This window comes from Drosophila guanche, unplaced genomic scaffold (genome assembly GCF_900245975.1).
Source record: "Drosophila guanche unplaced genomic scaffold, DGUA_6, whole genome shotgun sequence".
Classification (NCBI taxonomy): domain Eukaryota; kingdom Metazoa; phylum Arthropoda; class Insecta; order Diptera; family Drosophilidae; genus Drosophila; species Drosophila guanche.
The window spans coordinates 1,689,757-1,703,275 of NW_022995743.1; the positions used below are offsets into that span (position 1 = coordinate 1,689,757).

The 13,519-nt window shown below is 45.3% G+C and overlaps 1 protein-coding gene across 1 annotated transcript; it reads left to right on the forward strand.

Moving 5' to 3' along the window:
- The first annotated feature begins 1,783 nt into the window (after positions 1-1,783).
- Positions 1,784-2,698, forward strand: LOC117579809 (trypsin 3A1). The gene has a single exon (XM_034265894.1). It carries the CDS (start codon positions 1,817-1,819, stop codon positions 2,669-2,671), a length of 855 nt encoding a protein of 284 aa, XP_034121785.1. The 5' UTR covers positions 1,784-1,816; the 3' UTR covers positions 2,672-2,698.
- The last annotated feature ends 10,821 nt before the right edge of the window (positions 2,699-13,519 follow it).

Genomic DNA, 13,519 nt, shown 5'->3' on the forward strand with positions numbered 1-13,519 from the left:
CTTTACATGCTGCTCCTCCGACTCCGACTCCGACTGCGACTGCGACTATTGACAACGCATATTGATGATCATATCATACTTTTGCCATAAATCGTTGTGGCGCTGCTGCCCTGCTGCATATGCAATTTCGTTTGCGAATTCGTTGCAGCGAATGCGATTATTCCACTTGCTGTTTTTCTGCATTTTTTCATTGCTGCTGCTGCTCTGTGGCCGCTCCTTCTGTGCATAATTCATGAAGGAGTGTTGTATATTAACTCCTGTCATGTTTAATTAATTTTCTGTTTGGCCAATTAGCATAGAGAGGGAGAGCGAGTGAGCTGTTGCCACATGTGTCAGAGGCAGCAGCAGCAGCAGCAAATTGAATTTTGTTCAAATGCAAAAACCAAAATATCACAGGCAGAAATGTAACAATTAGTCAGTCTCTGCCTCTCCTCCCTCCCTCGAGATGTAATTTCAAATCTGTAAAATGTATCTTGTGGCAGTAGTCTCTGGCAACAGGAGTCTGTCTGCCACAATCCTGGCACTGCCCTGCCCTGCCCTGCCCTGCCCTGCCCTTAATTATTTATGCAATTCATTTTTGGCTAAACTAATAAGTTCTTGCTGCTGTTGTTTTATCTCACAATGAAATAGTAGACACGCTATGCAAATCATGTGTGCCTTGGTCTGGGCATATTCATTGAAACCAAATGGGCTGTGAGGCCTGAGCGAGCTCTGAAAGTTTGCTCCTCTACAACCTACAAACTGTGACTGCCAGCAGAGATCTTTGTCTGCCACCTGCCACCTGCCAGCTGCCACCTGCATGTTCGTGTGTTCAACTACTCGCAACGAAAGTGCTGCCTGCATTTAGATAATTAAACACTTTTCTGATAAGCTAAATGAAAATGCTTTTCCCCTGCACATTTACCAGACTTTTCCCCATTACATGTGTAATATATGCATTTATGTATATTCCCACTGCTAGAAGGTAATCGGCTGAAGGCTGAAAATATATTACTTTTGGGTCTACAAAATATTACAACAACTTCTGGGGAAACAATTGAATTTAAATTAAATACAGAGAGACCGACCCTATGCTGACTGAAGTATTCCGAAATGCGTATGGAAATAAATACAGTAGTAAACACAGATATAAATCCATAAATATCACGCTTAATGGGGCTACTTTGGGACTACTCATCCTTGCTGGGACTTTTTTGGATATTCTCAGAGAAGAAAACAGAAGACTTGATGGGTGTCGAATTCTTACAGAAATAAGAGCACTTAAACATCAGACTGCTATGAGCTGATCCTCTGCTGCTGTAAATATTATACTTGAATGACAAATTCTTATAGAAATAAACAGAAAATAATCATTAAACTTTATGGCGCTTCTTCTGGCAGACAATTCCAAAATAGTTTCATTGCAAGAAACTAAAAAGAAAGAAAGAAACTTCTCTCCCACAGAAAGTCCAAAAATATTTCAAGAAAAGCTCGTTTACCCTCCATGCACTTCTCTGGCAGTTAAGTATTGAATCATCAGACTTTATTCAGCTATTTTTGGGCACATATTTGTGTACTTCCGCATGTGGACACACTCCAATTTCCATGAACCCATACCCATACCCATTCGGACGGTCGAATTCCGCCTGTGGCCTGAAGGTTAGTGGGTCAAAGCCAGATAAGAAGACCTTGGCACCTTCGTGGATAAGCAAATTCTGCGACAACGACGCTTACCCGCCCGATAAGACTCGCAATGGGTCTCGTCTATTGACTTTTGGCCCGATAAGTTTCGTATAAAACCAGAGCCATGAGGTAAGCCAACCAATCAGTCGGAGAAATGTTCTACTCTCTGGAATTTGCATTCAGTTTGGGGCTGCTTCTTGCAGCTTCTACTTCTGCCGCTCCTGCCACCGATGGACGCATTGTGGGGGGCATGGAGGTGTCCAGCATTCTGGAGTTTCCCTACCAGGCCTCCGTGCAGCTGCATGGCCAACACATCTGCGGCGGCGCCGTCATCGGGGATCACTTTGTGCTGACGGCCGCCCACTGCTTCGAGGCGCTGGAACCCTGGAGCGTCCTCGACTACAGCGTGCGGGTGGGCTCCAGCGAGCATGCGAGTGGCGGCCACCTGCTCAGCCTGCAGCAGATCATCCCGCACGGCGGCTACAATCCCCAGAGCCACGACAACGACCTGGCGCTGCTCATTCTGAATGCCAGGCTCAATTTCACCGAGGAGCTGCAGGCAGTGTCGCTGGCCAGCGCACAGCAGCCACCCACAGACCAAACGCGTCTTTTGGTCAGCGGCTGGGGATTCCAGAGTGAAGAGCAGCAGCAGGAGACCGAAGCTGGTTCTAGTGTCGCCTCCATTCTGCGCTTTGTGGACGTGGACCATGTGGACCTCGGACAGTGTCGTCTTGCCTACCGCCAGGTGCTGCCCATTACCCAGGGTATGCTGTGCGCCGCTCGCGCTGGCCACGACAGCTGCCAGGGCGACTCGGGTGGGCCGCTGGTCGGCTTCCAGGCGGATGGCACGGCGACGCTCTACGGCATCGTTTCCTGGGGCCTGGGCTGTGCGAATCCGGACTATCCCGGTGTCTACACCAGTGTGGCAGCCTTTCGCCGCTGGATCGATGCTCAGGTGGGTGCGTGGGGCTGGAACAGCCTGCTGGGCGGCTGGAGTGGAGTGCAGTGAGGCGACGAAACTGTTTCACTCTTGTCTTGGCTGCATAAGTCACCTGCTGTCTGGCCGACCGCATTTACCAGCATTTGTTTTTGCTTTTCTGTGATTTCATTTGAATAAATCAATTGCCACACACTTTGCCACACATTTGTTGCCACAAAAACCACAGCCACACAGACGAGGGAGGCCTGGAAGAGTTCGTTAGTCTGTCAGTCGCAGGAGTCATTTAGTCATTTTAGTCAGTTGGCTCTGCTGCGGTTGGTTTTCACACTTTTCTTTTTTTGGCAGCTGCTGCTGCTGCCACTGCCACTGCCCTGTGCCCTTTGCCCTTTGCCCTGTCTGTCGGTTATCTCTGGTGTTATTTCAATTTCTGTTTGGCCTATTTGTTGGCCAAGTGCCCAAAGGCAAGAGCGTTTTGTAGTGGGGTTCAATGAACCGCCCGCTTTGCCACCAAACTGGATTGGCTTACGACTCGCGGATTTTGTGGCCCTAATCTCGATATTTGGCTAATCGGCACACAGCAATCGAATAAATTGGCGCGGCTTAAAATTGCAAAACCCAAAAGGGCCTACAGGCCGAGAACTCCTCAATCCCCGAGGGCCATAAATAAGCATAAATGTCAGTCGACAAAAATAAATAGCCAACAAAATAATAAAGCGAGGAGTGTGGGCTCAAACAGGCCAAAGATGTAGCCATAGAAAGCCCTATTATACCTTCTAGAGGTTACATTTTAGCTTGAAGAATTCTAGGAAATATCATGGAAAATACCAATCGCCAGACGACTTTCTCCCACTTAACGCGGAGTTGTAGTTCATTTTGTATGCCCACAACTTGGAGTGTATTTCCTTTTATTCTGATTATTTTCCTTCACTTTTATTTCTCCCCTTTGCTGTCACAATTCTCTCAATTCTCCCTCTTTAAACACCCAAATTATTAACTCTTTCCACATAGAATTCTTCTACATTTCCCAAAAGGTAAAACATATATTTTTGTGTGGAATTTTTCGTAGTTCCCTAATAAATTAAATTCCAATCAGAATGAGCGGAAAACTGCTGTCTGGCTTGCTCAACGGCGTGCTCTGTGGCATTGGTGCTTCTGGCTGCTGGAAGCTGGATCCCCTCGTGCAGCCCTTTGGCTATGCCTCCTGCGTCTTGGCCTACACCCACGGCACCCTGGGGCTGATCGTTTCGCTGCGCCACGCCCAGAACTGCCACAACCCACACCTCTGCCTCACGCGCACCCTCATGGAGGTCGGACAATTGACGCTGATCAACGTTCAGTTCTGCCAGTCGTCGCTGGGCAGCAGCAGCCCCAGAACCCTGCTCTACGGCCTCTCCATGGCTGGACTGTGCTGCCTCGCTGTCAAGATGCCCAAAGTGCTCGTGTGGCGCACGGCCATTGGCTTCTGCAACATGTTGTGTCTGCTGTGCATCGCCAAACGCAGCGATGCTTGGGGCATTCACTTGAAGATTGCTCTGCTGTATGCGCTGGGCAGCGATGGAGTGCACTACCTGTGGGCCATGGCACGCGGCAACAGCGCCGAGCGATTGTACGAACTGTGCAACATTGGCATTACTCACTTGGCCATAGGGGCATTCCTGGCTAAGATGTAGTTTCAGCTTTAGTTTGTTATATTTTTTAAAAGAAAAACCGATTGCAGAGCTTTCCCCTTGCACGTCGGTAGGTGCTGCCTGCCTGCCTGCCTGCCTGCCTGCCTGCCTGTGTGTGTTTCTAGTTCTGTAACTCATTTGCAACTAAACTGAGTTCATTAAATTTAATTTGAACGTGCAACATTGGAATGCGATGCGGCCAGGTAGCAGCTCCAGGGCTCCAGGCTCCTGGCTACGTGGCTTAGCGTCGATAAGTTTGACATTTGCGCAACGTAAATGACAACTGGGAGGGAGGGGGGGACACGGAGGCAGGGAGCGGCTGCTACCGGAAAATGAAAAAGTTGCCAACACTCGGCTGACATTTGCATTTGGCTTTGATGCAACCAGCAAGATAGAGAGACGGAGAGAGTGAGAGAGGGGGAAGGGTAGCTGCACGCGTAAGTAGTAAAAACAGAAAATAAAAGAAAAAACCTTTCAAATTAGGAGACACAACTCCTGGAGTTGTCATCGCGCACGTCTCGTTGCGAGTGGCAAAAGAAATATGCAAATAATTAGCAACAAAAAAAAGAAAGGAAGTTGAAAACAAATGCAGCAACGCTGCAACGCTGCCAGGCCACTGTGCCACAGTTTTTTACACTAATCAATTTGATGGTGAAGTGGCAAAGGCAAGGCTCCCTCTCTCTCTCTCTCTCTCTCTCTCAAGGATAAGCATCTCAAAAACAAAGACATAAAGCGAGCATTAGGAAGATTTGCATTGCCAAGAAGCAACTCAAGTACGAGTGGCACTCATATGTATGTATGTACCCCTCCAGAACCCACCGTGTGGTATCTATTCCCCGCCTAGACAGCTTTTGCACACTTTGCCGCTTTTGTTATTCCGCACATTATGTTGCCACACACAGACACTCATCCCGCATGCCACTTATGCACATTGGCTACGAAAGAATTGTGAAAAGAAGGCAATGCTTACCTGTACAAAAGCGTACTCCAAATGGGTTGCTCACTGTCTGTTATGCCCGCGCCTGCTACAGGGTATTCCGCTTCAGATGCAAAAACATTCCCGTGCGTAGGGTAAAGCGAAAGACAGAGGCTGACAGAGAGGAACAGAGAGACAGGGCAATGCTTGGCAGGCACTAAAAGTATTATTTAAATGATAATTTGTTGCGTTGTTTGTGGCTTAATGTAATACATATATTCGCATACAAAAAGACAAAGGATATTCAGTCCTAGCTCTTTCTGGCACCCTCTAACTCCTCTTCCTGCTCTAACATTCGCACTCCTTCTCCAGCTACTTCTAGCACTCGCATTCCACTCATGAAAAATGTATGAAAAGTGTTTGTATTTCCGCTATTCCCTTGCACAGTTTGGGGTGTTTCAATGGCTTGTTTTAAACCATTTTTTGGTGTTTTCACAACCAATGAACATTTGCCGTTGTCCCAAAAGCTTCATCTAATAAATATCTTGGCTCTGCTGCTGCTTCTCGTATCTGTTTTGCAGCAAAAACTACTTCTCGTAAATAAACAATGCCCAAGGACATGGACATGAACATGTAACCCCTACCCCTACCCCCTCGTACACATGAATTTGTCAATTTGCAAAACTATTTATTCGCAGCCTTTTAACCCCAAGAAGAGAACTCAATCGAGAAAGGGAGAGAGAGAGAGAGAGATTCCGATGGCTTTGGGGGCCGCTTTGCCGCTTTACCTGCACTTTGGAGATCATTTGAAATCAATTGGAAATTGCGACGCACAACTTGCAATGCAATTAAATGACAAACAAAGTTCACAAAATTCAATTCGATATACTAAAGGGCTCAGAGAATCATTCAAGAGTGCAGCTGGAGCTGGAGCTGGACTGGACTGGAGCTGGAGTATCTTGTATCTGTATCTGCGGACAAGTCAAATGCCGAAAGGCACAACACAACAAAAAAAGAAAGTACAAGAGCCAAAAGCAAAGCAGAGCTCTGATGCTCTGAAATTCAATTCTGTTGCGCTCGATTGCGTTGCATTTCAATATAAATATTTATTTTATTTATATGCCAAGAGTCAGAGACGGGGTGGGGCACACAACACAAATGGACAGGGCGACAAGTTGCAGCTGACAGTAAAAGATGTTGTGGAGCCCATTTGTTTTAGTCGTTGGCCAAGCAGCAGCAGCAGCAGCAGCAGCAGCACAAAGTCAATTCGAAGAGTCCTCTCTCCCTGCAGTCCATTCCATTCCGGGCAGTAGTTGAGTTCCGAGCTTCGAGTTGTGCAGTTTTCGCTTCTCTTCTCTGTCTCTGCCTCTGTTCTGGTATGCCCTTCTCCTACTGTCTCCCCCCCTTTCGCCTTTTGCAATGCATTCGAATTCAATTTTCAAACTGATTTACCCAGAATGTGTGTGTTTGTATCTGTGTATCTGTCCGACTGCATTCGCCATAACTCTGGCTTTTGCCAGGGGTAACCAACTGTCACTGCTGCAGGGGGGGGGAGGGAGCAGGAGACTCCTTCTCGTCCTCGTCGAAAGAGCATTAGTTGTGCTGAAGCAATTGCGTTTGGCATTTGGGGAATGCAATTGGAAATAAACATGCTGGCCAATTTGTACGGCCTAAAGGAAAATTTGTTAGCATTTCTCAATCTCAATCGGAGCGGCGGGTGGGATCTGTAGGAGTAGCAGCATTTATCTGCTATTAACAGTTAGGCAGACAGACAGAGTTCAAGCATCGTTTTGCACTGCTTCAACTTTGGCACTGCTTTAATTGCGAACTGCTTAAAGCGCACTCGAAATCAGATATGTACGGTAATTACTTGAGCTTTCAAATCTAATTTGAATCTGCATTCGATTTCGGGTAATCTACAGAGGAGTGCATTAAGCTGCTAAAAGTTCTGCTACCTCTGGCCGTTGTTTTGGTCATGACCCCTGCGCTTGGATGCTCGCTTGAACTATCTCTCACACACACACAGACACATTTTGTGACACTTATTTTTTGTCGCGGAGTGTGTCAGAGTTCCATTCATGCACTCAGAGCTCGCATTAAGTTCGTAATGCCGTGTGTAATTATTCCTCTTTGTTTAAATATTTCACAAAGATGCACTTAAAATGTCAGCGTCACACACACGCAAACACACCCACACGCACACACACGTAATATACAGCTTGTTGTAAGTACCTTAGCCACGACTGTGTTTATACCCTTGAAACGGGTGCTTTGACTTTAGCGCAGAGAAGGCAAACTTTAGTTTCCAAGTCTAAGAGCAAAAATATGCCATTTTGTTTTAAGATTCTCAGACATCTGTTGGCTATTTCCATCTAAATTTGCATGTTTTATATTTTTTATTTATTTATATATTTATTTACGTAATTCCAAGATATAATTGCCATTAAAAGTGCATCTAAGCTGCGACTTTTGTCTACATTTCGCCTTTTTCTTGTTTTTTATTTTTTCTCCACTCTTTCATTATGATTTCGCGTGTCTCTCGCCACCTCTCTCCCCTGTATCCCTTCATTCTTCCCCCCATCTCGCATCATTTTGTGCATTTGCATTTTTATGAACATGTTGCCCTCTCTCTTCCTCTCGCTGTCTGGCACTGCCTTGGCTCCTTCCGCTGTCCAACCTTTTCCTAACTCCCATAATGCATGTCTTTTATATGCGCATACACTAAACAAGCATAATGTACGTGCATATGTGTGTGTGTGTGAGCGACAGAGAAAGCATTAAAGTATATTAAATTACTTAAGCCAAAGAGAGAGACAGCGAGAGAGGCAGACAGAGAGAGAGAGAGGAAGAGAGCGGAGCGACATATGCACAAGTTTTAAAGCATAATTTCTCAAGCATAAATCTTTGTGGCTTTTTCGCGAACAAACAAAAATTAGTTGCACTCTGACAGAGCAGAAGCAAGGCAAGAGATACAGCAAGAGAAGAGAAGAGAGAGAGAGAGCGGGAGAGAGCGAGAGAGAGAGATTTTGACGTTGAAGAAAAAACACCAGGCGAAAGCAACGGTAAATTATGCCCCACAATATGTCAGCGTGTTGCCAGGAAAAAGACAGAAAGAGCCCATGCCCAAGCCCAAGCCCGAGCCCGACCCCCCTCCCTTCCCTTGGCAGCAGCACCGTTTGTCACACAGCATGCGGTCGGTGGGGCGGCAGAGGCTGCTGCAGCGCACCCATTCCACGCTTAATCAGAAATTATTTGAAAATGTAAAGTCGACATGTCGGTGGTGCACGCACAGCGCGAGGGCAACCGCAGAGAGAACAAGCTACTGCCTGCCACCCGCACATACCCACCACCAGGACAACTGCAATTTGCACACGCCACGACCCCATGACCCACATCGCGTTTGGGGGCAAAACAACACAAAAAACAGCAACATGAAAAAACCACAACGAATGATGAAGAAAAAACAGAGCAAAGAAATCTGTAACATGGAGCCAAACAACAGCAACATGAGGAGAAGAAAAGGGAACCCCCAGAGTAGGCGAAAAGAAAGAGTTGGAAGAAAGCTGGCCCAAAGACAGAGGAACAAACCAACGAGGACTTTTCATAGACTAATGCAAGACCTGGCACCACGCGGAGTGCTCCTCGGAGCTGCCACACAGTCGTGGCTCATTTGTTTTTCCAGAAACACACAAAGAAAGGTCCAAGAAGGAGCCACCAACGGCAGGGAGTCGAAGAGGCTTGTACCCTGATGACTGGAGACTGATTTTCAGCTACATAATCTATCAATTCAAGAGGAATCTTACTTCAAATTTAATCAATCCTCATTCCCCATAATGTGTAATTATCTAGTACTAACTGCACTGCATCTTATGTCTTCGTTGCTTACTCTTCTAGGGTATCTCATTCGCATATTAGTCTGCCATTGTGGAAGTCAAGACAAAGGACGCAGCGTCCCAGAACCAACTTCATCTTGAACTGAGCCAAGTCGGGGTGTGGGGGTTGCTCCTTTCAACAGATCTTCCTTCTCCTCCCTTGGTTCTCCCCCTGAAATAATAAGTCATGTTAACCGAAAAGCGTGCGTCTGTCTTTTAGTTGCTGTTATTCTTCTCCGTCTTGTACGTTTACCTCCACCTACCTCCCGCCGCCACCCAACTTCTACTTCTTGTGGCAGCATCAACACACAAAAACTTTCGCGCACAATCAGCTGCATTTCAACATGGCACTGCATCATTGTTGCCACTGTTGTTGCAGCTCCAGCTGCCATTGTTGCCTTTTGCTTATAATTTACTTTTACTTGTGGAGCGCGCGCGCTTTGGCTTTGTGCAATGAGCACGGAGCGGAGAGGCGTGTGTCGTGAAAAATATGTATTTGTGCCTTCCCCCACCCAACCAGACTCCTAGCTACGACTACGACAATGGTACGCCGGCATTAACCATAATAATTTTCATTCAAAGAATGAATGCTGGCATGAAGCTGAAAGCTTGCCACCGGGACACGTTCGTATGGCCAGGGTTTCCTTTTCCTCCATCTCTTTTCTCTGTCATTGTTAATCAGCTGCTGGTAAACAAAAATTGCCACAAATGAATGGAGCAGGGCATGCATTATGCAATTGGAGTTTACTCATCTGACATGTGGCCATGCCCCAACCCAGGAGGGCTTAGCTCTGTGGCAGATGTGTAGTTACTACTGCAGGCAACAATTTTCTTTCTCCTAGGGCCAATAAATCAGATAAATTGGGTTAAATGTACGACTAGCTTGCACGTAAATCGAAGGATTAATTCGCGGTGTATTGATGTTATTTAGTTATTTAATTTATTAAATGTTTGTAGATTTATTTTATTGTCATAATTTGGTTCCAATGATGCTCTTTCCAACCTCGGTCCTCTGTCTAAGCCACGCTGAAGTAAGCGCGAATGTCCCATCTATCCATGGGACTCCTGCGCACAAGCCAATTGCGTTTACGATGGAGACGTTCCAGAGGCTGAACGCTAGTCTCCAACCACTTCTTGTCGAAGCCCCGTTGCTCCGTCAGATCCACGCTCCCCTGGCCATAAAAACATGTCGGAGCGCGAATTGGATACCGCCCAGTCTTGGTCCTCTTTGAAATGCTTCGCAGCATCGGGAACACCACACGTTTTAGATCCATTTTCAAGAAAAGTTTTGTATAAATTTTGCTACAAATTTGGAATATTGCTTGTCGAGGGAATGAAAGGTTAAGTCTAAGGCACAAACGAACATGAAATACCGTTGAAGTTTCCTGCCAGACTTTTATGATTATCCAAAAAATTGATTGAGATCATGTCCAAATCCCTTTCGAAACCCCATTTCCAGCTCAAACCCATCACATCATCATCAACATTCGAGTCGAGTAGCGGCGGTCGAAGCGAAACTCTTTCAAAAGAACTTTAACTGCTGATTCCGCTTGGCGGGAGGGGAGAGGGAGGAACTCAATTAGGCCGCGTGCACTCGGCCGGGATTCATTCGATTCACTCAATTCGATAATCGATTAGATTGCCCATTTTTATGAGCAGCTGGCAAAAATAAAATTGCTTACCAGCCACAAAAGTTGGCCAAGTCATAAATACATACTTACATACACTCACACATATACGAGTGTGTATGTGTGTGGAATGGAAAGTTTCGCTCTGCCATCATCCCCAACCCAAAATGCAGTGCAGTTCCCCCCTGAAAGTCGGGCCACGAAGCTAAAATAATTGATAACAGATTATGTTTTACAATCTAAGCAAAGAGCAGGTCCTAGCCAGAGAATTTTAATGGACGCATGTAGCGGGGCACACGTACAGAGCACACCCGGATGCGGCAACGTCTACGGCTGCGGCTATGGCTACACGACTCCTGTTCCGGCAGTGAGTTACCCGCAAAACGTTTGCAAAACTTAATTATTTCGTTTTGACCTTTTTGTGGGCCACACACGAGCACTGGACCAAGAGACACCATGGGTGGGGTGGGGAGGTAGAATGAATAGAGAGAAGAGGTCAGAGTGCAGAGAGATGGACAGTTAAAAAAGTTATTTATTTTATGGTCAAAAGTTACTTTGGCCTGTTTTATGGCTGCGGAAGTCAGAAAGGAAACGAAATCCTAGCCCCACAGTCAACGAACAGTGCTGACAATCTAGCTATTTTTTAGCTAATAGAGTAAATGTTGGTACCCAAGAAACTGGTGCATTTAATATAAGAAACAAAACAATATATAATGCCATTGATCAGAAATAAATCAATAAATTAAGCGCTCACCTTTTCCCGCTCCACTCTATTTTTCGGTCTTCTTCATCTTTCCGTCACATGGAATTTTGTTGACCTGCGCAAAGAAACGGACGAAACGAACGAAACTACGCATACGTAACGGGATCGAAAAACGGATTCCAATAAGAACACAGATTTTGGGCACTTTCATTTAGGGTGAGGCATTGGGACTGAAGTTCATACACACACATAAAGCGAGAGAGAGTCAGACCAGCACGATTTCGGTTGCCTCACCCTTATTACGATACACTTGGAATGAGAGCGCTGACGCTCGCTCTTTTCTTTTTGCGCCTCCTCTTCTTCATTGCTCTTTTTACATGATTGCGCGGGAAGGGACACAATTTCGCGACTTTTTTGGCATATTTTTACACACACAGCAGGATCTTGTAAAAAATGATATACGTTTTACACTTCACTTTCACATATTGCTGCATATTTATATTGCCGATCTGCCATTTTGCCTCTTTGCTGCCCTGCAAATGATTTCGCATTTTTTGCCCATTAAATGCTCAACCATTGTACTTTATTTCAATGCATTTCACTAAAACACTCTTATTGGTAATTTTTCATACACTTTTTGCACTTCACCTTCACATATTGCCTTATACCATCGCCGATCTGCCATTTTGCTTCTTTGTTCTTCTCTGCTCCTCTCCACTTTATTTCACAGCACTTCACTTACACACACTTCACTCACACACACTATTGGACATTTTTCATATACTTTTTGCACTTCACTTCCACATATTGCCGCATACTTCCATCGCCGAGCTGCAATTTTTCCTCTTTGCTTCCTCCGCTACTGATCTCGCCTTTTTTGCCAATTTATTGCTTAATAAGTGCACCACACATCACTTTACAGCTGCACGAAACTTTCTTCCGTTTAATTGCCCGAATTTGACCGATTTTACCGATTTTTCGCGGACCGAAACCGAAACCGACTGACCACGCTGACAATTTTTTTATAACTGGAGTGGGAGTGGGAACTGAGAAGCTGCGTGAGAGGCAAGATGCGTCGGTGTTGGTGGCTTAAGAGGGTGTCTCTAATAGATTTTTAGCTCCAGAGATCTAGAATGTTCGCTCTCTTTGGGTAAAAAGAGAGGAGAATAAGACATTTTTGCGCTGCTGGAGGGCTGCCTTGATTCTAAATCAATGAAATCGTCTCGGAAAAGACTTCTTTCCCGTGGTCTTGATCGGAAAACACTTGCAAAAAGTGTGGAAAGTGTAAAGGGAGCTAAATTTATAATTTATTTTGCAAAAACCAAAATCAAAATGTGCAGTGTTTTCGTTTTCTTTTTTGTTCTCTACTTTCCTTGTGACAGCGTGGAAACTGTGAGAGCGGGAGAGCAAAGAAACGGTGAAATTAGACCCAGCTCATTAGTTCTGTTTCTTGTATGAGTGAATAGGAAAGACAATGGATGCGTAGTTGTTGGTCGCTCCCCTACTCTCAAATCGAATGCAAATTTTTTGTGACGTGCGCTTTGACCTGCAGTTTTCTGGAATTTTGTGCCGGCCGACAAGATCAGTGAAGGGTGACTCCAAATTTCTGGAACATTCTTCATTGACACTGCAGAGATTTAGATGTTCGCTCTCTTTGCATTCTGCCAACAAGTAGTTAAGAGGAAGGAGAATAAAAAGTTCTTGCTCTGCTTTAAATGCAAATTATAGAAATGGTCGCGGAGCACAGTATATGAAGGCTGATTGATTTTTTTTTGATTCTCTGGCTCTCCGTGTTCTCCGTGTTTCCAGCGTCTACAGCGACAGAGTACAGAAAAGTAACTGTAAAACAAAATGACGACGTGGGAGAGCGCAGACAAAATCAGACTTTTGCAGATTTTTCCATAAATATAAAACAAAACGCTATTTTATGTTTTCTTTGCATTTCTAGCTTCTTTATTTGCGGCCGTCATCACTGGCAGTCCCGTGTGTGGCTTTTGGAATTTTCTGGAGCATGCAACATAAATCAAAAAAGGAAAAAGATTATAACTATGTACGTATGTACATATGTATGAATGTACATGCATACATATGTAAGTATGCATGTAAACGTGAATCTTTGTTAAATTTTAAT